The sequence below is a fragment of the Mesoplodon mirus genome, assembly GCF_964341445.2.
Source record: "Mesoplodon mirus genome assembly, chromosome: 8".
Lineage (NCBI taxonomy): Eukaryota > Metazoa > Chordata > Mammalia > Artiodactyla > Ziphiidae > Mesoplodon > Mesoplodon mirus.
In genome coordinates, this window is record NC_138984.1 from 52,250,859 (window position 1) to 52,277,179 (window position 26,321).

At 45.5% G+C, this 26,321-nt stretch overlaps 1 protein-coding gene and 1 long non-coding RNA gene across 2 annotated transcripts in view; one reads left to right on the forward strand and one right to left on the reverse strand.

Moving 5' to 3' along the window:
- The window catches only part of TMEM163 (transmembrane protein 163), a gene marked incomplete at its 5' end in the record, with an annotated part of 251,711 nt that overhangs the window by 31,427 nt on the left and 193,963 nt on the right, over nt 1-26,321 (reverse strand). The window contains one exon of the mRNA XM_082631364.1: nt 13,261-13,357. Within this exon, the coding sequence (XP_082487490.1) occupies nt 13,261-13,357 (97 nt within the window). The remainder of the gene's footprint in view (nt 1-13,260; nt 13,358-26,321) is intronic.
- Nucleotides 15,943-26,321, forward strand: part of LOC309809885 — a 216,095-nt gene continuing 205,716 nt past the window's right edge. The window contains exon 1 of the long non-coding RNA XR_014294904.1: nt 15,943-16,113. This is a non-coding gene — a long non-coding RNA (uncharacterized lncRNA). The remainder of the gene's footprint in view (nt 16,114-26,321) is intronic.

Sequence of the window (26,321 nt, forward strand, 5' to 3'; positions counted from 1 at the left end):
AATTCTAAATGGGATTCGGGTGGGGATGAGGAGGGGGTTAGTTAAAATAGGAGGACAGCAGGCAGACCTTGTGCAACACTAACTTTCACCAATGCTGTTTCTCACTAGCAGAAGGGGGAAAACGTGGACAACCACAGCTCTCAACAGCGAGAGCTTTAACTCAGCTGTTTCCTCTTATAACCCTCTCCGCATATACCCTCCCTCTTTGAAAAGCCACCACACAGAAGATAAAGGAGAAAGTCCAGGGTCCCTCCTAAAGCAGCTGACCTTCACGAGCGCCCACAGTCAGCCTAGTTCTCGTGGTTTACCTCTGTTCAGAAAGTTCTTTAGGGTAACGATCCTATATCGAGTCCACGGGGGCTCGGATGATAAGAGAGGATTACTTAAGAAATAAGAATTTTTACCCAGTGTGCCCCCAACTCTTTCCCAGTGTCAACTGTCTCCCTAACAATCCAGTAACACGTATGGCTTTGTCACCAAATACTCACATTCGAGTCACAGGCAGACTATTCCAAAGTACTAGCACTGCTCCTGTGACAGGGGGGTGGAGCACAAGTAATTTACAGGAGGAGCTCTCGTCACTGAAGGAACTTAGTCCGACATGCTCTGCTGTACTAGGATGTATTGTGCGCGCCAGATACACAGGTGTATTTCAGTCAATGCTTGAGAAATAAAAAGGCATTCAGTATGATTCTCTCCATTAGCTAAACAATAAACAGAAGAACAGAAATGTTATGAGGACTCTGTTGTCCATGTTATACTTAGGCAAGTGAATGAAAAAGTAATTACCTTCAAATGTTAAACAAACACCTTTTGATACAAAAAATATTTTTTTCTTCCTTCCAAAGATAGCAATGCTCTCAAAACCTCACAGAGAGAAAAAAGTGCTAAGTTAGAGTGATATATTCTCTCATTCTCATACCAAGAGATTAAATAAGTTTCCCAAGGTCAAGAATAGACACAATTGAAAAGCAGCATATTCGACCTTGACCCAGCAACACACATCTTTGATAAACACCCATATCTTTAAGTACACAGATGGTCCTAGAACATGGAGAGGAATGAGCATGTTTCCCTCTCTCCCTGCCTTCCTTTCTCTTCTCCAGTTTTGGTACCATAACCCAGCAGCCCCCTAAGACAGGTTTTTGGTAGCAGGTGTCATGCTGGAATCTTCAAGGCCACAGGGAAGATGTCAGGGGTGGGCACAGGAGTTCACTCCCATTGAGTTGAGTGTGGGAAATGCTAGATATGGAGTTTAATTCAGAATCTTCTGTGAGCATAAGTCTCTGGGCTATATTTTCTCAACTGGGAAACTGAACCAGTTGTATTAGCTTTTCTTAAAAGCTGACTTTTGGGTCTCAAACCCTGGGGTACTTCAGGAGACAATCCACGGAAAAGAAGGAGCCCTCTTGACCAGTCAAGGACCTGGTTCCATTTGCCATGGGTGTCTCTGACAGTGGATCTTATACAGTTATTTTATTTTTCTATCTGAGGTTTTGTTTCCTTGTTATAAAATGGCAGTGGGTCTGATGTCTCTGCCTACTTCGGAAATACTGCGAAGGTCTGATGAGCCTCAAGCTAAAAAGCCCTTTTTTGAAGCAGAAAACACAAAGAGGCATAATAGAAATAGAGCAACATGGCAGACCGATCACGGACATATCATATTCTGATTAAAATCCTAGGCTTACACAGCAAGGAAAAGAGAACCAATCAGAGCCCCTTCAGAGCAATTTCCCAGGTAACACCTGAACTGACAAACAAATCATACTGTATGCAAGGAACTGAAAGGACAGGCTACCCACACTTTCAGGTTTAAAACGGTTAATACTCTCAAGAGGCAGAGCCACCGGCAGGCACTTCAGGGGTGTTTCTGGCAACTGCATGAGATCAGTCATATTTCAGCAGAAGCTCCTCTTACTATGTACCTCTGATGACAGCTGTCATATTTAGCCTACTCTTTACACTTCCCCCTCTTATCATCCACTTTTTCTTCATGTTATTGACTACAGTATAACTTTTAGCAGTGCTGTCCACATCCCAGGTACTGAACGTGTGGGTTACACTGAGAAAACTAAACCCTCACTTCACAGCATCTTAAAATATTTATCCTATTATAATAGATCTGAGCAGGATTCCTATCTGGTGTAGCAATGTGAGGTCATTTGTGGCCAAGCATAGCATCTGGATGTATTGATACTTGAACTGTACATATTTAAACTAGACAGCTTAATCAGCATTAACATTTTTTTTTTTTTTTTTTACTATTTATTTATTTCTTTAGGCTCCTCCAGGTCTTAGTTGCAGCACGTGGGATCCTTTCTTAGTCGCGGCACGCGGGCTCTCAGTTGCAGCATGCAGACTCTTAGTTGTGGCATGCATGCAGGATCTAGTTCCCCAACCGGGGATTGAACCTGGGCCCCCTGCATTGGGAGCATGGAGCCTTACCCACTGGACCACCACGGAAGTCCCAGTGCTGACTTTTTTTATGCCTATGAAATCACCACCAAAAGCAAGAGGATATTTCCATCACCCTCACTAGTTTCCTTGTGACTCTTTAATAATCCCTCCCCCGCCTCTAACACCACATCCTCTGGCAACCACTATCTGCCTTCTGTCACTAGAGATTAGACTGCACCTAAAATTTTATGTAAGTGGAATGATATAGGCATACCTCCTTTTACTGCGCTTTGCAGATACCGTATTTTCTATAAATTGAAGGTTTGTGGCAAGCCTGCAACGAGCAGGTCTATCAGTGCCATTTTCCAACAGCGTTTGCTCACTCTGTGTCTGTCACATTTCGGTAATTCTCACTCTATTTCAAACTTTTTCATTATAATTACATTTGCTGTGGTGATCTGTGACCAGTGATCTTTGATGTTACCCACAACTCGATGAAGACTCAGGATGATGGTTAGTATTTTCAGCAATAAAGTATTTTTATAAATTAAGGTATATACATTGCTTTTATAGATACAATGTTACTGCACACTTAGTAGACTACAGTATAGTATAAATGTAACTTTTCTATGTATTGGGAAACCTACAAATTTACATGACTCGTTTTATTGAGATATTCGCTATATTGTGATGGTCTGGAGCCAAATCCACAACATCTCCAAGATATGCCCGCATATTATATATTTCCTTTTTTTTTTAAGCTATGTGTTTGCACATAGCTTTATTCTTTTTAATTAATTAATTTATTTATTTTTGGCTGCATTGGGTCTTCGTTGCTGCGCGCGCACTTTCTCTAGTTGTGGAGAATGGGGGCTACTCTTCACTGCGGTGCGCAGGCTTCTCATTGCAGTGGCTTCTCTTGTTGTGGAACACCAGCTCTAGGCGTGCAGGCTCAGTAGTTGTGGCTCGTGGACTCTAGAGCTCAGGCTCAGTGGTTGTGGCGCACAGGCTTAGTTGCTCCGCAGCATGTGGGATCCTCCCAGACCAGGGCTTGAACTCGCATCCCCTGCATTGGCAGGCGGATTCTTAACCACTGCACCACCAGGGAAGTCCCTAGTATATGTTTCATTTTGCTTTGTGTCTGGAACCCACCTTAATTATTGAGTTTCATCCATGTTGTTGCATGAGTCAGTGATGCTTTTTATGGCTGAGTAGTATTCCATTGTATGGATGTACCACAATTTCACCTATTGATAGACATTTGGATTTTTTCCAGTTTTTGATATTAGAAATAAAAATGCAATAAACATTTGTGTAAGGGTCTTTGTACATATGTATATGTTCATTTCTCTTAGGTAAATACCTGGTCATGGAACGGCTAGGTCATATGGTAGACAGATGTTTAACTTTTTAACGAACCTCTGAACTCTTTTCTAAAGTAGATGAACCATTTTACTCTCTCATCATCAATGTATGTGAGCCCTAGACGTTCCATGTACTTTTGTTTTTTCAATTTTAGACATTCAAATGGGTATGCAGTGATATCTTATGGTGGTTTTAATTGGTAATTCCTTGGTGGCTAATAATGTTGAGCATTTTTTTGCATGCTTATTGGCTATTCATTTATCTCTTCTTTTGGGAATTGTCTGGTAAATCTTATGCCTATTCTCTTATTGGACTGTCTTCTTATAAAACTGTTCTTTATACATTCTGGAGACAAGTCTTTTGTCTGATCTGTGTGTGTTGTCAGTGCAGTCTTGTCATTTTCTTACTGGTGTCTTGGAAGAGCAAAGGTTTTTTACTTTAATGAAGTCCAATTTTCTATTTTTTTTTTTATGTTATGGTTCAAAGCTTTTAGTGCCATATCTAAGACACTTCGTCTATCCCAACATTGCAAAGATTTTCTCTTTTGTTTTCCTTTAGAAGTTTTAGGGGTTTAGATTTTACATTGAGGTTTATGATCCATTTTGAAGTAATTTTTATATAAAGGTGGATGTCCATTTTTGTCCATAAAGCTTTCCAGTTGCTCCAGCACCATTTGTGGAAAAGAGACTTTTCTTTCCTCCATTAAATTGCCCTGGCGCCTTCTTTGAAAGCCAGTTGACCAGATATGTATGCATCTATTTCTGGGCTCTATTCTCCTTGAGCTCACTTGAGCCAATAATAACCCACTTTGATCCATGCTCAGTTCTATTCTGTTTAAAGCTGGTAGGACTGTGGCTTTAGGATGAATGAAGAGGTCAGTCTTGCTGCAGTGATGGCATTATTCTGTCTAAAGTAACAAGAGTGGGACACCACTGATGGTCTAACAGCAGAAATTTCTGCCTTTCTTTGTGCAGTGCTGGGGAGATGTTGGCAGGGTGGAGGTATGGTGAGGACCTTGACTGTGTGCAACTGTTTGTTTTTAAAGTATTTGTCAATGCGACTCCCAAATTAAATTTAGAGTTATGCTTGAGAGTATGTCATGTGGGAAGATGAATCTATCACTGATGGCGGATCCAGGAATTATAGGTTATTGCACAAGAAGGCATCCACAGCATTACCTAACCTGAGCTGAAAATAGGATCCTTGAAGACATTTCCTGGACGGTTCAATACAGCCTAAGCTTCCAGAACTAAAGGCATCAGAAGGTCCACCAACTTCCTTAGAAATCTCTTCTCTGGTCCAACAACAATAGTATTAGCCAGCATTCATTCAACAGTTATGTGCTAAGCACATCACCTGCATCTTTTTATTCTGTTTCTTAACAATCTTACAGAGAAGATCGCTATTATTATTTCCATTTTACAAACAAAGAGGCTGAGGCAGAGAAGGCTGAGCCTCATGCGCTAGCTTCTTCTAGTGAGGAAGGGGTAGGAGTTGGGCACTGTCTCCCTGACTTCAGCTCCAACGTCTTTAACCACACGGTGACACTGCCTCAGAGCACTCAGTACAACAGCCTTGAGAAACTCGCTCCCATGGATGAGGCACTGGCCTCAGAATATCTGAGGCTGACAAGCTGACTGGGTGGGTAGCATCTCGGTGAAACTGCTCACCCAGCCCCAAACCTTCACTGCTGCCCCACCATCATCGCTCAGGTCCTCCTGTTAACCAGCTCCTACCTCCAAAGGGATGTCATACAGAATGGACCTGAAAGACCACCGGGGCAGGCTGAGGGAAGGCAAGGTTTGAACCTGAGGTGACAAGAGGAATGGGAAGGAAGGGATGAGCATCTTTGAGAGCAGCAGAGACTAAAGGGGGGCAAGGAAGGACTTGAAGGGAAATGCCCGAGGAGGAGATGGCAGGCAGGGAGTGACAGAAGGTACCAGAAAGAGAAGGAATGAGGGTAGGGGCGAGATTTCCAAGGAGGTGGGCAAGGAGGGAGCTCAGAGGGTTAACTGTGGGAAGGAGAGGCCCTGAGTGAGAGGGAAGGATGAAAGGAAGGGGGCAAATGGTCCCCTGTACTGAAAACAGGGCTGTGGGGATGAGGCAGGCTGGGCCGTCTCCATCTTATCCACAAGGTAAAGACGCACCAAGGGCCAGATAAGAAGCAGCTAAAGAACATAAGTAACTCCTACCCACCCACAATACAGACTGAACGCTAAACACTTCGCAAACTCAAAAGCCTACAAATCCAAGAATCATGGTCACTTCCGTAGGAAGATGCTGAGGGAAAGTTCTCGGCTGTGGACTTGCGAGTATTACCCTAAAATATCCATTACAAGAGTTTTCTCTCTAGCTTTGCTCCTAAGAGTGGGATCTCTTCGGAGGCTCTTGAAGGAACACCACTGACCTCCCCCAGCTCTGCAGAGTCAGCCCACCCTGGAGCGCAGGAGGCTCACAGCAACACTGTGTGAAGACATGCACCCATGAAAGCAGGCAGCCACCCCGCCAGAAGCCACCTTCACGTCCCACGAGGACTGGAAATGAAACAGAGCTCGTGACTGGTGGCCTGCAAGAAAATGAGCAACTGTGAGGGACTCCCTTTTATTGGTGCAAACCCCTTTGTTCTGGTGGGTGGGATGGAATCTCAGGGAAGAACTTAGCAGGGAGAGAGACAAGGGGAAGTTGAGAATGGACTTGAGGACATGGGGAGGGGGAAGGGTAAGCTGGAACAAAGCGAGAGAGAGGCTTGGACATATATACACTACCAAACGTAAGGTAGATAGCTAGTGGGAAGCAGCCGCAGAGCACAGGGAGATCAGCTCGGTGCTTTGTGACCACCTAGAGGGGTGGGATAAGGAGGGTGAGAGGGAAGGAGACGCAGGAGGGAAGGGATATGGGAACAGATGTATATGTATAATTGATTCACTTTGTTATAAAGCAGAAACTAACACACCACTGTAAAGCAATTATACTCCAATAAAGTTGTAAAAAAAAAAAAGGTGGGGGGGAGTCTGAAGGCAACCTCGCTACTCAAGGAAGAAGAATAAAAATGATGCTGAGCCATCACTCCTGACCCACAACACAGAGTTAGTTTTCCTCCTTCCTTCTGCCTCCTTCTCCCTTACGTTTTTCTCTCTCTATTCCTCCCTCTTACCCAGACATGCTGGTGTCAACAAGGACAAAGGCACGAGAAACAGAAAACAGGCTCACACGGGCCCCATGGCTCCTGTAGCTCCTCTGCCCTCGAGAGCCCTCCCCGGGTCCCACCCTCACCCCCCTGCCCAGTGCCCACTCGTCCTTTGGATGTCACGTGGAGACAGCGCTCCTCCAGGAAGGCCCCAACACGCCTCCCCCATGCCAGGTTTGATATGGAAGTCTTCTGTGTTCTCATGCGACTGTCTCTACCACAACTCTCATCACCCGAACCAGATGTATCGGTTTCTGGGTCTCTCCCCAGCTCTGACATCCCTGGGAGCAAAAGCCAGCTCCTCCGAGAAGTCAAGGACTTTGCAGAGAAATGAAACACTGTAGCCATTAGTGCTAGTTGACTCTGAATCCCCAGTGCCTGGACAGGGGGTCCGGGGATCGGGAGGCATTCCCATGGCAGCAACTGTTACTCTTATCAGCATGGGGCCGTGTGTTATTCATCACCAGTCGGGAACCATGCACGACTGTAACTGTAATCGCTATCACTATTAGTGCACATGACGTAAGGAGGTTAGACCCAGACACTGGTCAAGAGCTCAAGGTAAAGAAGTCACAGTCTACTAACAGAGGAGCTAATGAGCGGGTCTAGCACAACAGGACACAGAGAGAAAGCGCGTGGGAAAGGATGGGACCTCTCGGGCACTGGGATCACAAACAATACTTTCTTCTTTTGTAAAGTACACGACGGTTGATAGAGCCTTTGCACGTTCATCACATCATTTAATTCTCACAACTTTTGCTGTGCGGTAGGCGGCATGGCGCCCATTTACAAAGAGGAAGCCATCGGTCAGAGAGGAAACACAACCTGCTGGAAGCCACACAGCCAATGAGCGGTGAGTTAGGCTTAGAGGACAAGCCTTCCGACAGCATGCTGTTTCCCCGAAATGCAGTGGCCCAGAGTTGGCTACTGCAACCTAAAGCCAGAGAGAGAACAGCACCGGTTCCATCCAGCCGGAGGGAGGGGGACCAGGAGGCAGGAAAGAGGGATGGAGGGGCCCGTCTGAAATGAACTCAGGCCACAAGTTGGAACTTTGATGAGCAGTTCAGAAACATTCAAGATCAGACGGTTAAGAGCAGCAGCCGCCATAGTAGCACTGTCTTCTCATGACAATTACCTTCAATAAACGGCTCACTTGATCCATACCATAAACCTCTGATGGAAGTACCGTCCCCATTGTGCGAATTAGGAAGCCCAGGGCAGGGAGATGGAGCGACTTGCCTGCGGTGGTCACGTGGGTACGAGGGCGGGCGTCACACCTCCGACGGCTCAGCCCCCCCTCCACGCCCACATCCCTCCCACACGCTAAGCAGCTTCCCTAAAGCACCTTCTTCCACGTGATTCCATGTAACCCGAGTCCCCTCAATTCACACTTGGCCTACTTCTCCATTGCTTCTTCGTTCCCCTGCCTGCAGGTTTGTTTTTTTGTTGTTGTTGCTGTGTTGTTTTTGCTGTACGCGGCCTCTCACTGTCATGGCCTCTCCCATTGCGGAGCACTGGCTCTGGACGCGCAGGCTCAGCGGCCATGGCTCACAGGCCCAGCCGCTCTGCAGCATGTGGGATCTTCCCGGACCGGGGCATGAACCCATGTCCCCTGCATCGGCAGGTGGACTCTCAACCACTGCGCCACCAGGGGAGCCCTGCCTGCAGGTTTTTCAAGAGACAAAGTAAGGGGAGCACACCCTGCTCAGCAGCACAGAGTGCAGGAGGCCCGCATGGTGAGGGTGGTAGTGGAAGCCAGAAAAGCCAGGGATGGGACCAGCTGGGGGTCTGGGCACCCCAATCTGAAGATGAGAAGACAGAAAAAGAAAAACAAAACAAAAAAACAAATTAAAAAAGAAGAAGAAGAAGAAAGAAGACAGAAGGCCGGGACCTGAAAAACCAATGAACAGCAGGAGCGTGTAAGCTCACAGTTACCAGGAGCGAAGACAGCCCCAGATGGGGAGACAAGGGTTCAAATCCAGGTACTGCCACTAGTCAGCTGATGACCTCAGGAAGATCACCTCAGCTTTCAGAGCCCCCATATGCCACCATAACAGAGAAGCATACCACCTTTCCCCGCCTACCAAAGCAGGCTGTGGCAGGTGTAAAAATAGCAAGACGATGATACTCCTTTCAAAGCAGCCCTAGACATAAGGCCAGACTATCACCACCACATCTGCGGTACCACCCATGCTCCCCAACTTCTAGAACCGTAGTTCATGCAGAGTTTCTGAGAAGGTTCTTTTGGAATCTGTTTCATCAATGGTTCTACGTGACTCCGTGCAGGTCGCAAGGGTGCAGATTTAAGCCATTTGCTCATGAAGCCCTCACAGCAGATGCTGCAGACTCCCATCTGGGGGTCTCCTGAGAGCATAGCTGGCCAGACTCCTCCAGTATGAGGCCACTGAGGGGCAGGCAACATCACGGCTCAGAGCCAGCTGACTTCACAGGTGGGAAATTCCTAGGCATAGCTTTCTTATTCAAAACTCACCCATTCTTACAATTACTCACACTCTGAGAATTGTGCAGGTGACATTAAAAAGAAAGCTGCCGAGGACACTTCCCTGGTGGTGCAGTGGTTAAGAATCTGCCTGCCAATGCAGGGGACACGACTTCGAGCCCTGGTCCGGGAAGTTCCCACATGCCACGGAGCAACTAAGTCTGTGCGCCACAGCTACTGAGCCTGTGCTCTAGAGCCCGCGAGCCACAACTACTGAGCCCGCGAGCCACAACTACTGAAGCCCGCGCACCTAGAGCCCGTGCTCCGCAACAAGAGAAACTCCTGCAATGAGAAGCCCATGCACCGCAACAAAGAGTAGCCCTCACTCGCCGCAACTAGAGTAAGCCCGCACGCAGTAGAAAAGGCCCAACGCAGCCAAAATTAAAATATAAAACCTTTAAAAAAAAAAAAAGAAAAAGAAAAAAGAAAGCCACCGGGGCGAGGGGTGGGAGGAGGATGGACCTGGGGCAGGGAAAACATTGCTTCAGACAAACCCACGGTAACAACTTGATGAAAATCATACATCAAAAGGCAATTCTGGGGCCTCCCTGGTGGCGCAGTGGTTGAGAGTCCGCCTGCCGATGCAGGGGATACGGGTTCGTGCCCCGGTCTGGGAGGATCCCATATGCCGCGGAGTGGCTGGGCCCGTGAGCCATGGCCGCTGAGCCTGCGCATCCGGAGCCTGTGCTCCGCAACGGGAGAGGCCACAACAGTGAGAGGCCCGCATACCGCAAAAAGAAAAAAAAAAAAAAAAAAAAAGGCAATTCTGCAGATGAGGGCAAGAGTGAATCTGTAACTTGGATCTGAAATTCAGAACATCAAGGCCATAAACACCAGTCTCCCTGGTTTCTACCGCCACAGGCCAGGAGCAGCCAAGAGGCACAGGCTGTATTTGGCCTGCGGGAAACTGACTCCCAACTAGGGTTCCCAAAATTTAATTAGTTGCCCATTTATTTCACATTAAACATAGGTTTCCATGGCAACTCTGCTAAGGGGCCGACCCTTCCTCTGCGCACACACTGGCTGGATGCCACAGACCCAGGCAGTTTCTCCTGTTTTCGGGACTGGCGTCTGTGAGCATCTGAGTTTGCGGCTGCTAATTCAGATGAGACATCGTGGATGGACGCTCATCTTGAATGACTGCAGGCCAGGGGTTTGGGTTCCCCAAACTTCTAGAGCAGAGAGTAGGAACCCAAAGACTCGGGATTGAAATGCTGTCAGATAACACCTGGCAGCATTTACCTGGTCCCCGTGTGCCACTCAGCTGATCAGAAGCCCTCCCCTCTGGAAACAGGAGATCACACGCCTTTGTTACCTTTCTGTAACTCTGAAGGCTTAACAAACAAAACAAAACAACAAACCACCTTACATCTTTCCTTAGAGTTCTGATGAGATGACCATAAACAGCTGTGATTTTTAAATCCCACACCAGGACTAATAAAAGATGCAGTGGGTGTGAGCCCTCCCAGGACAGGGCCAGTCTTGGTACAATCATGGAGTTCTTCACCCTCTCCCATCCCAGCCAGGGTGGCCATCAGACATTATACCTTGATGTGGAATTTAACTTGGTGAGCTTCTTCTCTTAAGAGTATATGCACTGTAAGATGTAAGACTGTTCCCGGTTAAAAATGGTTCAGCTTTCAAGACAAGAACAAGGAGGGCCACAAACAAGGGTCCATGAGCACAGCTATCTATTCCACATCAAGTGAGCCGTGCTACACATTAATTTTTTTTTTTTTTTTTTTTTTTTTTTTTGCCATATGCGGGCCTCTCACTGTTGTGGCCTCTCCCATTGCAGAGCACAGGCTCCGGACGCACAGGCTCAGCGGCCATGGCTCACGGGCCCAGCCGCTCCACGGCATGTGGGATCTTCCCGGACTGGGGCACGAACCCGTGTCCCCTGCATTGGCAGGCGGACTCTCAACCACTGCACCACCAGGGAAGCCCTACACATTAATTTTTAATGTCTAAATAAACGAATGCATCAACTAGCCCAGTGCTGAAAATTCCCACCAATAAACATTTCTTAGAGTGGAGTCAGATTTCCCTCCCTTATAAAATGCAAAGATGTTATCTGACTGACATCTTAATCAATCACGCTTAATACTTTTATGTCTACATTTTACCTAAGCTTCAGATTCTGATGGAATGGAACACAGGATAGCCAGTCTGATGGAGGAAAAGGATGGAAAAGTCCAGGATCCCAGGCAACCAGGAAGATCAAGGTGAGACAAGCACCATGTGAGAGGAAGCACGTGGAATATAAGACATGGGATTATTTGTTTGAGTTAGCTCTGCTGAAAAAGACCAGATCCACAGGTAGGTACACTCCTACCCTGCTCTCCATCTTTCCTCCGTGTCATGGAGATATTAGAGAACATGCTCCTTGCCAGCTGCGATGATAAATAACGGTTAACGTCCTCGGGAGTTACTAAAGGAATAGCTCTAATGTCTGTTTCGAGTTGGCGGGGGTGGGCACACAGTACCCTTAGAGCAGTCACCTTAACAGGTCTACTAAATGCAGTGTAATGCCCCACTTCATTTTCCTCTTCCCTATACACACACACAAATGCAACATGTTACCCCCAAAAGAGTAACATGTATTTTTCTAAAAATGAAATTAAAGGTCTCATAATTTAGGCCTTTTATAAGATGGTGCACATAGCCAAGCTCAAACCAAATCACATCCTAAAAGAAGAGCCCATAATTTTGTACTAAATCACTATGCAACTTACATACAGGTACACTTCATTTCACTGCATTTTTTTTTTAACAAATTGAAAGTTTGTGGCAACCCTGTGTCACATTTTGTTAATTCTTGCAATATTTCAAACTTTTTCATGATTGTTATACTTGTTATGGTACTCTGTAATGAGTGATCTTTGTTACTGTTGCAAAAAGATTAAGACTTGCTGAAGGCTTATATAATAGTTGATGTTTTTTGCAATAAAGTATTTTTTAATCAAGGTATGTACTGTTTTTTTTTAGACAATGCTATTGAGTAGACTACAGCATAGTGTAAACATAACTTCTACGTGCACTGGGAAACCAAAAAATTTGTGTGATTTGCTTTATTGCATTATTTGCTGTACTGCAGTGATCTGGCACCAAACCCGTGATATCTCTGAGGTATGTCTGTACAGTGAAGCATTGTAATGGCAGCATCTTAAATCTCCTGGTACGTAAATCAGCTGTCTTCTAACATGAAGATAGCCTGATAGGAGAGTGTAAAAATATTCCTTATCACAGCATTCATAAGGGGCGGGGGGAAAAAAAAAGAATCAGAGTGCCAAAAAAAAGAATCTGGGTGCCTCTCACCGAGAAAAGAAGGCAGTCAAAGACACACTTTAATATGAAATTGTATCCTCCAGTTTTTATATCTGAAGGTCAGTTGTGTCAGAAAGCCTCATGTGAACAGATTTATATACTGAATTGAGGTACAAAGGAAAAAAATAATTCTTATTATAATAGTGATTGAATGGATGCAGAACAACAGATGCGAACAACACAGATCGGATCGCTCTGCTATATAAAAATCACTCCACTTCTCTTAACATAAAAGACTTTAAAAGTAGTCAAAAGATCTAAGAAGAGGGACACAGAACCCAGTACCAGCTCAAGTGCCTTTTTATCTTGCCCAGTGCTTCTCTCCACCAAGTAATTCACAGTCTACAGTGAGTTCTTCTGGACTCCTAAATATTGTATGTTTTCTCTCCACCTGCCCAACTTCCCCCAGTACATCTGGGGTGAGGGGTAACACAGGAGGCTGGTACCGTCAGGAAAGACTCTTAAGACAAAAGAAGAACCTTACCACTTCCGGGAGCAGCTTAGTCGAGAGGTCATGGATGGCTTTGACCACTATGCATACGGATGACAGAAGGAATATCACCCCCAAGATGACACAGGCTCTGCAAAGAAACAGAACGTTGGGACTGTTTACTGGGAGAACTCCACCCTGTTGATTTACACAATGACAGTGACAGTGACACAGCCTGAGGCACTGGGACCCACCGTAACTTGCCACACTCCCACCATGACCACCCCTAGTCTCAGAACTGATACAGAATCATCTCCAGAAGAATACAGTTCAGAGATGTATCACCAAATCAATCCCATGGGAAAGGGGCTCACCATGGTACATGACCTCACAGCATCCCATGAATGCTGGTGTGGGAGGGACTTCAAGGCCATGAAATCCTTCCCCCTTGCCTGGCAACACAACATTTCACTTCTCCTCCAGCTGGAGGGTGCAGAGTTTAATAGCAAAGAGTGGAGGCTTTGGAGGGGGCGGGGGAGGGATGGATTGGGAGTGTGGGATTAGCAGATGCAAACTATTATAATACAGAATGGATAAACAACAGGTCCTACTGTATAGCACATGGAACCATATTCAATATCCTGGGATAAACCATAATGGAAAGTAATATGAAAAATTATATATATATATATATATATAAAACCGAATCACTTTGCTGTATAGCAGATATTAACAACATTGAAAATCAACTATACTTCAGTAAAATAAATTTTAAAAAAAGAGAGTGGAGACTCTGGCACAAGACATCCCAAGCTCTACCATTTAACCTGTTGGTTGATCTCGGTCAAGCTACCAAACTTCTTTTAGCCTCATTTTCCTCACCTGTCAATTGGGAATACTATTTCCTACCTGAAGATGAAATGAGATAACTGCACAGAGCACAAAAAAGTTACCCATTGTGCTCGCTTCGGCAGCACATATACTGAAATTGGAACAACACAGAGAAGATTAGCATGGGCCCTGCGCAAGGATGACACGCAAATTCGTGAAGCGTTCCATATTTTTGAGGGAAGAGGTATGGAAACATATGTATATGTATAACTGATTCACTTTGTTATAAAGCAGAAACTAACACACCATTGTAAAGCTATTATACTCCAATAAAGATGTAAAAAAAAAAAAGTTACCCATTAATGTTGGCTTAAATAAGGTAACTGAAAAGCCCACCCTGGATGTCTCTTGATGATATGACAGGATAGACACCTTTGGATTTTCCCAAAGACAAAAAGAAGGAATAATTTGGTAATGACAAAAGAAGAGTATTCATGGCAGGATGGAGCGATTCTTGTAAAAGAAATGAGAGGAGAGAAGGAAGGATGAGGTCAGCCAAGACACCCATCACAGGGGGAGGAAGGCGCGAGTTAGGGATGAGGCCAAGGGTAAAGGCAGAGGACACCCAGACAAGGGTTGGGGGTGGGAGCTGGGAGGATGTCTACAGGCTCGGGATGCATCAGCTGTCTCTGGCAACCCAGACAAAACAACTCACAGGAGAAAGACACAGAAAATGAAAGTAAACCTGATGAAACGATGATAGTAATACAAGGGTCAAAATACCAAATGAAAATGGAAAGAGAGAAAAGAGAAATACAAGAATGACTGCAGTCAACCCTAGATCATTCCTGTCCCAACATGAGGTCACCATCATTTGGCAGCCTTCCATTTACATAAGCATGTAAACAGTCTGCTTGGAGTCCACTCAGTAGGCTTCTAATTAACATGTTAGTTGTAGGTTTTATTCTTTCAAAAACACAGACAGAAAGAAAGGTTCGTTGACGGCTGGAGTGAAACAAAAGAACATAGAGATGTAGGAAAAGTAACCAACAGGCTGGGGGTCTTGGTACAGGCTTGAGCAAAAGGAAATCCTGGCCCTGTAAACCAAAAGGATAATCTGCCCTGGGTGCCATACATCCCCATAAGGAGTCAGGGGAAAAACAGGCACTGAAGGGGGAAAAAGATAAAGCAGGCCAAAAGCACACAGAGACGCAGCAGCAGGAGTGAAGAAGACTAACGTAGGCAATGTGCCGGGCCTGGTCACCACAGTCCTGGCAGGGTGCTCGGGGCAGAGGGGCCACAGCTGAGAGGACAGTCATGCAGGATGAGGTGGCTTACTGGAGGGCCCTTTAACTGATGAGATACTGGGGCAGGACCAGGGATTCCAGGGCTTGGGGGAATCAAAGCTCCCAAAGCAACTGGCCCGAGGCCCAGCTATGCCACAGGGAAGACGGCTATGGACCCGCTGTGCCTGGCACGTGAAGCAACCATTTCTTCAAGCAAATGGGACTGTGAGAGGTGCCATTTCAGGAAAAGAGCCTAAAAGTCAGGTCTCCATTCCAAAAGCTCCTGAGTGACTAGCAGAGACACTCTCTGATTCATCCTTTCAGATAAATTCAACCCCCAACTTAGCTTCTCAGCCCTGACGGCAACTTACACTCCCCTGGGGAATTTTTTGGAACAGTGGCCCAAGGACTGCTCCTTGCGTCAATTTCATCAGCATATCGGAGGGTGAACCCAGGCATCTGTATTTATTTAAAAGCTCCCCAGAAACAGAACTAGACCCACATACATAGGAAACAAACTTATGGTTACCAAAGGGGAAAGGGATGGGGAGGGATAAATTAGGAGTTTAGAATTAACATATATACACTATTATATACAAAATAGATAACCAGCAAGGACCTACTGTATAGCATAGGGAATTATACTCAATATTTTGCAATAACCTATAAGGGAAAAGAATTTGAAAAAGAATAATATATATGCATGTGTGTGTGTGTGTATCTGAATCTCTTAGCTGTACACCTGAAACTAACACAACATTGTAAATCAACTATACTTCAATTAAAAAAAGTAAAAGCTCCCCAGGCAATTCCCTGAAGAATCTGTCACCCAGGACTAGACCCAGGGGAGGCCATGTCTTTAGGGAGCTTCCACTGTGGGGTAAAAATCCATCACTCTCTGGACAGAAGGGAGCAGTCAGCCCAGATGCTGAGGAAGGAAGGGTCTAATGGTGCCTAAGAGACTTGCAGTATATCTGTTACTTGATCATCCCTTTCTCCCTGAGACATGAATAGGGCAGCCACCACTTGGGTGCTAGACCTTCTACAATGTATCACAACATCCCCAAGAAGGCTCCATCTCCATAATCCTCTTAGGGGGACAGGAACAAATGTCTGAGCTGCTTCCTGAAAGGGAACAGTGATGCTGCAGGAGTCTATGTTCCTCCTGATCACTGCAGGCATACCTTGATAATGCACAAAAGGTGGATTTGGATTTTGTTGGATTTTGTTAAGGAGACAGGTATGCAGTGGTCTCCTTACATAATATCTTGCTTATACACTTTTAATCAAAACTACCTACCAATCCCTTAAGGGTGAGAACCATATTTTTATTTCTCAGTATCTACAGCAGCAGGCAACAGCTGCCCCTTCATGCATCTGTAGAGTGGATGTAATCATTAACTGATTACATAATCACTAGCTGACTTGTAAGTTTCCCCCCCTAGAGTTTAAAGGGGCATCAACCACGTACCAGTGGGGTTGGGAAGAGGAAAGGGACTCCTAACACTTGAGCCAAAATGCCTATGGAATTGCCCACACTGTAAAACAACTCTGAAATGTAATGAAAAAATCCAAAGAAATGGATGATTTGGTTTATTCGCGTTGAATTTTACAGATCTGTTGTCATATTTTCTTCACAAATATACCTATGAATATGCTCAAAATGTTTCAAAAACCTATCATCTTCATCTTCTTCTTTTTTTTTTGCGGTACACGGGCCTCTCACTGTTGTGGCCTCTCCCATTGTGGAGCACAGGCTCCGGACGTGCAGGATCAGCGGCCATAGCTCACGGGCCCAGCTGCTCCGCGACATGTGGGATCCTCCCAGACCGGGGCACGAACCCGCGTCCCCTGCATCGGCAGGCAGACTCTCAAACACTGAGCCACCAGGAAAGACCTTCATCTTGTTTTAAATGTGTTTCAAATTCAAAAGCCCACAGTCACCCTTCCATCAACACTGCTGGAAGCCTGTGTGTCAGAGCTCCCCCAGAGTTGAAAAGCAGCTATTATGAGCAGAGGGTGTGATGCTATTTTTTAACGAGTTATTAATAATATATTGTGTTTACACAGCAGCTTTCTCCTCAGGTGCTCAGAGTTCTGCACATCAGCTCATAAATGCCCCGGTGGCCACTCACCAGACCTGGGTTTTTGTTTTTCTGTTATTTAATGGATTGGGAGCTGGCGGGTGGCGAGAGTTGTGTTTCGTAAACACAAGGAGTCGAAATGGGAAAGTTGAGGATTGGGGAGCCTTGCCCAAAGTCACTGCAGGAGTTTGAAGTCCACCCAGAAATAAAAACCAGGTCTCCTGACGCCCTCCCAGTGGTCAGCCACCCGAAGGCTCTGGCCATTCACGTGACATCCTCACCCCACCACTGCCCTGGGGCTGCAGTCATCTCCAGGATGCAGGGAAGATTTGGGTCAGGAGCAAATACTGCAAATATGGCGGCTCCTGAATCGGCAAGTGTGGGCTCTTTCCTGGTTTGGGGGGAGATGGACGGGGGCGGGGGGAGGGCGGGGGAGGGGAATTGTTCCATCAGCGCACCTTGGCCTTCACCTGGAGAGGCTAGTCTGCCTCATAAAGAGGGCAGTGTGACCGCAGAGCCAGGTCACCGCAGTGAAGGCAGACTCCTCCTCCCTCCAGGCCAAATCCCACAGCAGGAAGACACTGATTCAGAAGGAGGCAAGTGATGGCTTTTACAACCTGTTTCTTGGATTGTTTTTTTAATCCAAGCACTGGCTTATTTAAGAGATCTCCAATGCTTACCATATATTTGCCTTTCCTATTGTGATTTTCCCTTTCCTAGATACAAACAACTATATGTAAAATAGATAAACAGCAAGGATTTACTGTATAGCACAGGGAATTATACCCAATATCTTGTAATAAGCTTTAATGGAATATAATCTACCAAAAGAAAAAAAACCCAATTCACTACGCTGTACATCTGAAACTAACACAGTATTGTAAATCAACTATACTTCAGTTAAAAAAAAATAAACTTTGGGAGGAGGGATAAATTGGGAGATTGGGATTGACACATACACACTACTATATATAAAATAGAAAACTAGGATTTCCCTGGCAGCTCAGTGATTAAGAATCAGCCTGCCAATGCAGGGGACATGGGTTCAAGCCCTGGTCTGGGAAGATCCCACATGCCTCGGAGCAACTAAGCCTGTGCGCCACAACTACTGAGCCTGTGCTCTAGAGCCCACGAGCCACAACTACTGAGCCCACGTGCTGCAACTACTGAAGCCCCCGTGCCTAGAGCCTGTGCTCCCCAACAAGAGAAGCCACCACAATGAGAAGCCTGCGCACCGCAATGAAGAGCAGCCCCCGCTCGCCACAACTAGAGAAAGCTTGAGTGCAGCAAAAACACCCAACACAGCTAAAATTTAAAAAAATAAAAATAATAAAAGAAAATAGATAACTAATAAGAACCTACTGTATAGCACAGGGAACTCTACTCAATACTCTGTAATGGCCTATATGGGAAAAGAATCTAAAATAAGAGTGGATATATGTATATGTATAACTCAATTACTTTGCTGTACACCTGAAACTAACACAACATTGTAAAGCAACTACATTATACTCAAATAAAAATTTAAAAATAAAATTTAATTTAAAAAAAAGAAAGAGGCAAATGAACTACCGCCCCCTTTCAACACAATCTCCCAACCAACCCAGACTGAAGCTGCATTTAAATTCCCACAGGACCAGTGGTTGTCAAAGCATGGTCCATGAACTAGCAATGTCCACATCACCTGGGAACTCGTTAGAAAGGAAAATGTCAAAGGCCACCCCAGACACACTGAATCAGAAACTCTGCAGATGGGACCCAGCAATCTGTTTTAATAAGTCCTTCTGATGCTCACTGAAGTTTGAGAACCATGGTAGTATTAGTCTTACCAAAGACACATTTAATATCTAAAAGAAGACTAGTAAAATCCAAAGAAATGGTTAAGGCCACTACCACATTTTTTTCTTCTCCAAAAGACTGCCAAGTTCTCACGGTGTTCAGCACTGTGAATATATGAATCACCTTGCAGTCAGCATTAATTTTTGCCTCTGAAGTTGTAAGGGCAAAACCTGTTGGCAGACACTCTCACATCCAAAGGAGAGAAGGTTGGAAGTTTGGTACCTGGTCAACTGCAGGTTTAAAGGCCTGTGGTTCACATGAATAAAGCCTGGGTCTTATCATACCCATTCTAAATTACTTTCCAAAAAGAAACTTCTTCTAACCATCCTCTAATTTACAAAAGACCTAAAACACAATAGCTCTGGCACTTAACCAATTCAATCTACAGCTTAAAGTATAATGTTTTATTTATCATCTGTCACCCTAGTCTCCAAAGCACATGTAATCTGGGTTGTCGTCCAGTCAAATGTGAAATAATGAAAAATGAAAGAGAGTCAAGCGTGAGTACACATAGTACTTCGGGGTGCACGATTTCTGATGCTGTTGCGTTCTAGCTAGTCCTCTTTCACTCCACGTAGTCTGCCATTTTATTTTTTTTTTTTTTTTTTTTTCTTTTTGCTGTATGCGGGCCTCTCACTGTTGTGGCCTCTCCCGTTGCGGAGCACAGGCTCCGGATGCGCAGGCCCAGCGGCCATGGCTCACGGGCCCAGCCGCTCCGCGGCATATGGGATCCTCCCAGACCGGGGCACGAACCCGTATCCCCTGCATCGGCAGGCGGACTCTCAACCACTGCGCCACCAGGGAGGCCCTAGTCTGCCATTTTAAATAAAGCCACGAACAAAACCAGCTAGGAGGCAGGAAAAAGGGAAGGAGACAGGGTGCCAAGCATGCCATGAGCCATCTCTCCTTCTCTGTAACAGCCATGCCAAAGAGCCACCATTTTATTCAAGACTCCCTGCTCCTTCACTAATTACCACCAGCCACCTCCTCTCCCACCGCAGGACTTCCCTCCCCTCCTCTTCCCGTTCTTACTCATCTTACCTACTTGACCCTCCCAGGCTCTAAGACTCCATCTCCTCTCTCCACCCACATTCCCATCTCTCTTCTCTCTCGATTTTTAAAAAATATTTATTTACTTATTTATTTAGGCTATGCTGGGTCTTAGTTGCAGCATGCGGGATCTTTGTTGCAGCATGAGGGATCTTTGTTGCAGCACGTGGGATCTTTAGTTGCGGCATGCACACGGGATCTAGTTCCCCGACCAGGGATCGAACCCGGGCCCCCTGCACTGGGACCGCGGAGGCTTACCCACTGGACCACCAGTCCAGTCTCTTTAGCTTCAACCTCATCCACCTGCTGCTTTGTGAACAGGCTGTGGTGAGGGGGAGGATGGCTTGGACCAGGGACCGTCACTCAGGCCAGAGCTCTCCAGGCACGGGGTCAAACCCTGTCCATGGTTAGACTGTCCATCTCCTCAACATGTAACCACTAAGAACCTCTCCTTACTCAACAAATGGCCCTTTGCTTTTACACCTAACAATACACAAGATGACTGATTGCATCCAAGCAAAATCTCATTTAGATAGAACTTTCTTCCTGGCTTCAACTTTAGGGACAAAAGTCCACATGAGGGATTTGTTAAAGGATTAGATTCTAGAGCAGTGCAGTCTAATACAATTTTCTGTGATGATGGAGGTGTTCCATTCTGTGCTGTCCAAGAGGGTAGCCACTAGCCATATGTGGCTACTGAGCACTTCAAATGTGCCTAATACAACTGAAGAAATGAAGTTTCCATTTTAACTACTTTTTAAATTAATTAAAATTTTAATTTATTTAATTTTAATTAATTAAGATTTAAGTGACCACATGTGGTTAGTGACTACCACATTGGACAGTGGAGCTCTAATGGTTGGGTTGAAGATATAGAAGTTCACCTAAAACTTTAATTTTTAAAATATATAAATTTATATATATAGATAGATAGATAGATAGATAGGGAGGGAGGGAGGGAGACAAAGAGAGAGAGACGCAGAAGCTGCTCATCTCGATCAGGTAAGTTTATAAAGTGGGCCAGCAGGGACTGCTGTAGGAAACTTTCAAAGGGGCATCATGCCTTTGGTATCTTTCTTCAACCAATGCATCATTTCCCTCCCTCCAGTAAACCCCCAGCTCCCAGGTTTACGTGCCAAGTCTCACTCTTGTTCTCATCTAATGTCAACCAGTCCCAGCACATCTACTGCTCCACCTGGCTAACTGCATTCATTCACATTTCAAGGTCTACATGCCAAGGCTAAGGCAAACAAAATCTATTCCCAGCCTCCCGAGAGCACAAATCTGGGATGGGAAACCTGAAAATCATTACTGGACAGTCACTAGTTGTGAATGTGAGAAGAGATAATGGACAAGGAACAAAAAGAAGAAAAGGGTCAAAGGGATGAAACAGAACCTGGGGACTGAGTGGGAAGGAGGGATGGTTCTGTGGTGTGACAGTTAATCTGGGTCCAGAAGACTGGACAGGAGTCATCAAGCAGAGAAGCCGGAAGGCTGTGGAGGGTGCTCCAGGCAGAGGGAACATCATAAGCAAAAATGTGAAGATGTTAACACTGGGTGGTCCTGCTTCCATGGCAATTCAAAGTGGAGATGCTGCTCCTGGAGCATCTGGCTAGGGGAGCAGCAGTGCAAGGACCACACAAAGGGCCCTCTGTGTCTTGGAAGTCCCCTCGAGATGGAGGGCACAACACCCATGATATGCACAACGTTTTCTCTGCATCTCCTGAAACGATCCTGTGTTTTTTTTTTTTTTTTTTTGTGGTACGCGGGCCTCTCACTGTTGTGGCCTCTCCCGTTGCGGAGCACAGGCTCTGGACGTGCAGGCTCAGCGGCCATGGCTCACGGGCCCAGCCGCTCCGCGGCATGTGGGATCTTCCCGGACCGGGGCACGAACCCGTGTCCCCTGCATCGGCAGGCGGACGCTCAACCACTGCGCCACCAGGGAAGACTGATCCTGTGGTTTTTATCTTTTATTCTGTTTGTGTGGTGTATCACGTTGATTGATTTGCATATGTTGAACCATCCTTGTGAACTTGGGATGAATCCCACTTGGTCGTGGTGTATGATCTTTTTTATATTGTTGGATTCAGTTTGCTAATATTTTGTTGAGGATTTTTGCATCTATATTCATCAAAGATATTGGCCTGTAATTTTCTTTTTTTGCTGGTACCTTTGTCTGGTTTTGGTATCAGGATGATGGTGGCTTCACAGAATGTCTTTGGGAGTGTTCCCTCCTCTTCAGTTTTTTGGAAGAGTTTGAGAACGTGATATTTACAACGGATCTTAGATGGTACAAGGACCAGCGTATTGTATTTAATAGTTATTTACTTTAATGTACATTAGAAAAACTGATTTTCACCCCATGCCTGCAAGGATATTATTGCCTAGGGGAAAAAAGTCAAATATGATTATATTTAAATAAATGTTAAGTAAACAATAGCATAGGTGGTACGTACGATAGGGCAAAAATCATCAAGGTGGAACACACGTCTGAGGCTGAGAAAGCCTGCAGTGGTGATAGGAAGTTATTAAACTGTTTTAGGCAAGAGAGGCCCATGATGTGATCTCGGCTTTACAAAGACCCTCTGACTGGGCTTAGAGTTTGGCAGCGTTGAAGGGAAAGAAACTAGAGGCAAGGGAATCAGCAGGGAGACAATGCTAGTAGCCTAGAAAACAAGTGACGACCCCCTGCAAAGGAGCCCTGACAGTCAGACAGAGGGATCAATCGGGAAAGACCTTACGGAGGCAGAGTGGATGGAACATGGTAACTGACTGGACAGCAGAGAAGGATGCCAGGAAAACCCTGATTTTCCTTTCCTACAGGAAAGAGGTAGTGGCACATCCAAAAGTAGGAGGAATGAGACTGGAGTGGGAGCTGGTAGTGAGTTTAGTCTAGGACTCACGAAGCTTGAGAAGCAATGTCCAGACAGACAGCTACACGGGCCTTAGCTGAAGACGCATCACCTGAGCCTGGCCGCCCAGGGCCATTTTCCTGGGCCCCTCTCGGTCTCACGATGCTGTTTCTGGGGTGTAGAGAGATGCAAGGAGACAAAAGAACAGGGCACGGCCATTCTAATGATTGCCAGACCCCACCCAGTCCCTCTACTTTCAATATACGCTGCAAGGGGGGTGCATGCTGAGACCCACGAGCCCCAGGCTCCTTTGATCCACCAACAAATACTGATTGACGCCTACTGTTTCCCGGTACAAGGATTCAGCAGCCAGCGAAAAAGCATGCGAATAACTACCTGTTCTCTTGGAGCTTACACGGGAGAGACCGACAATAAGCATGTGAACAAATAAGCACAGTCTACATAGAAACACAAGCATAAAGGAGAACAATGGGAGTGTATTTTATATACAGTTGTCACACTTCTCTCTAAGGAGGGAGAACTGAACCACAGACCTAAGAGATGGGAGATGTGCTGTGCAGCTACCTGAGGACGAACATTCTAGACAGAGGGAACAGAGAGCAAAGGACCCTAAGCAGGAGGTGAGACACAAAGACATGAGCACATCCATTTTGGAAAAGGACCAGGGCATGGACTTGGGCAAAACAGGCCTTGGAAGCTAAAGAACAAAGGCCTTGGAGGCCAGAGTCCCAGAGACAAAAACCAGACTGGCAGGAATAAAAGATTAAGTTTATCTCTGTTATACTAAAGAGTGTACCTAGTTGCCACAAGACAAGAAGCTCAACTATAAATTTTAAGTGCATCTGTTCTGGTGCTTTCTTGCAGAAAATTCTCCTGCACTCCTCTCACCTCACAGAAGTGCTCCCTATTCCCGGTAGCCACCATGGAGCCATCTGCTGCTAATCAAAGAAGTTGGACAATTTCTGGAAATTATCAGTGATCATGAGACAAACCCTCCGTTTTGTTATAAAAGCAACTTGTCCCTTCTACTCAGGGAAGCTGGCTTTTTTTTTCCCTTGCTTTCTCCCTTGTGCACAAGCTCTCTCTTTTAATTAAAAAAGCTTTGCTTGCCTAAGAGTCTTGTGGAAGAGAGATTCGTTTCTATGGTATTGCTGTTTCAGGATCTGGAAAGGGCCCATGAACAGCGATGGGGCCCACAAGGCTGGAACACAGTGACCATGCAGGACCTTAACGGTCCTGCTAAAGACTTGGTCATGCTAAGGACAGGAAACCAACAATGGATTAAGCAGAGAAATGACTCACATGTAAACAGGATCACTCCAGCTGCTCTGCTGAGAACAGACCAGAGAGGGACACTGGTGGAAGCTGGGTGGCCAGGGAGAAGGTAATGTTGCCAGAACAGGTACCAGATCCTTGCTCAAAACCCATCAGCTCCCACCTTTAACAGAACTTAACACAAATCTTTAAGACATAAAAAAGGAAGCTAAAGGAAGAGAAAAACAAAAGTGGAACCAGCTGGAACCAAGATGGCAACTAATCCGACCTCCAACCCTCTCACTATATGTAGATTTTACTGAATTAGCATATTAAACGACACATCCACCTGCGGCCATGACCGGAAGTCAAGGACCAAAAGAGGATAAAGAGAGGGTGTCAGGGCACTCCCTCAGAAAGCCCCGCCCCTTCCCCAAGACTAATGCACATGCCTCCCCATCATTAGCCTCACTCCTCCTCCCTCAGAAAGCCCCGCCCCTTCCCCAATAGACTAATGCACATGCCTCCCCATCATTAGCCTCACTCCTCCTCCCTTTGTCTCTACTCTAAAATCAAATCCCTCTCACCACGTTGATTTGTGAACTAAGTTCCCACTTCTCCATTCTCTAGCCATTGAATAAAGCCTGCACTGCTTCAATCTCAGCTTTGCTTTCATTTTTGGCTGCACAAACCCGAACAGAAAAAGAACCTTCCTTGCAGCCCTGGTAGGGCTATGGCCCAAGCAGGGTCCACAGGGCTTAATTCGGTAACAATAACAGCAAGGATCCTGGAAAGAGATGATGCTAGAATAGGGCGGGAGAAGTGGAGGTGGGGAGAGAGGGCTCGTTCCTACCAGTTCTTGTGAGATCCAAGGCAGATTTGCTGATAGTCACTGTTTTCAGCCTAGGGAAGTATAAAGTGAACTGACGGGTTTTAGGGAGATTTAAAAAGGACTTTCAGGGTAATACTTGTTTCTCAGGAGAATAAGAAACCTTACTACTTAAGCAAACTGGTTACTCAGAGTGAACCATTTAAGTATATTTAAGTCAATTTTATATTTAAAATTATATTTAGTGTCAATTATCTGTGCACCAATTTCAATTTTTTCTTAAACAAAAAGATTTTTTTAATGTTTAAAAAACATTTAACTGCTTGTGTATGCATAAAATATATGCAGGGAGATACCCAAAAAGAGTGATGACAGCCTCTACAGAAAACACGTGGGGAACAGCAGCTTGCTTTTCCCTATATACCCTAGCATGTATTTTATGTATTTTGTAAACAACGTGCATGCGCCACCTATTAAAATAAATACTACATCAATCTGAGATTGAGGGAAATATTTAGTGAGCGTCGACCAGATGCCAAGAAACCTGTGATGCACTAGATAAAATGACAAATGAGACATAGTCCTTTTCCTCAAAGAGTAGAGAAAGGGGGCATTTAAATCACAGGAATATTCCTAGAGAAGCTGAGATTTAAGTTGACTTTGAAAGAACCAAAAGAAGTTAGCTGGGTAGAATTCTGAGTATGTTTCCAGGAGAGTATATCCAGAGGCCTATCAGAATCCATTCATTCAACACATTTTCCTTGCAAAGCTACTTTGTGCCAGCCACCATTCTAGGGAGCAGGCCATGCAAATATATCGGGCAAGAACCTTCCAGGCAGAGGGAGGAGCAAGGCTCTAAGCAGAAGTCTGATTGACTTGATGGAAAAACATCAAGGCAGCCAGTGGGATGAAGATGAAGGAGGAAAATGGTAGCTGAAGGCAGAGGGTAAAGGTCACGTCAAGTCTTACAGCCACTGTAAGGATTTAGACATTTATAAAGATGGGAAGCCACTGGAAGCTCTGACTTGGGGATGACATGATGTCACATGTTTTAACAGGATCGCGCTGT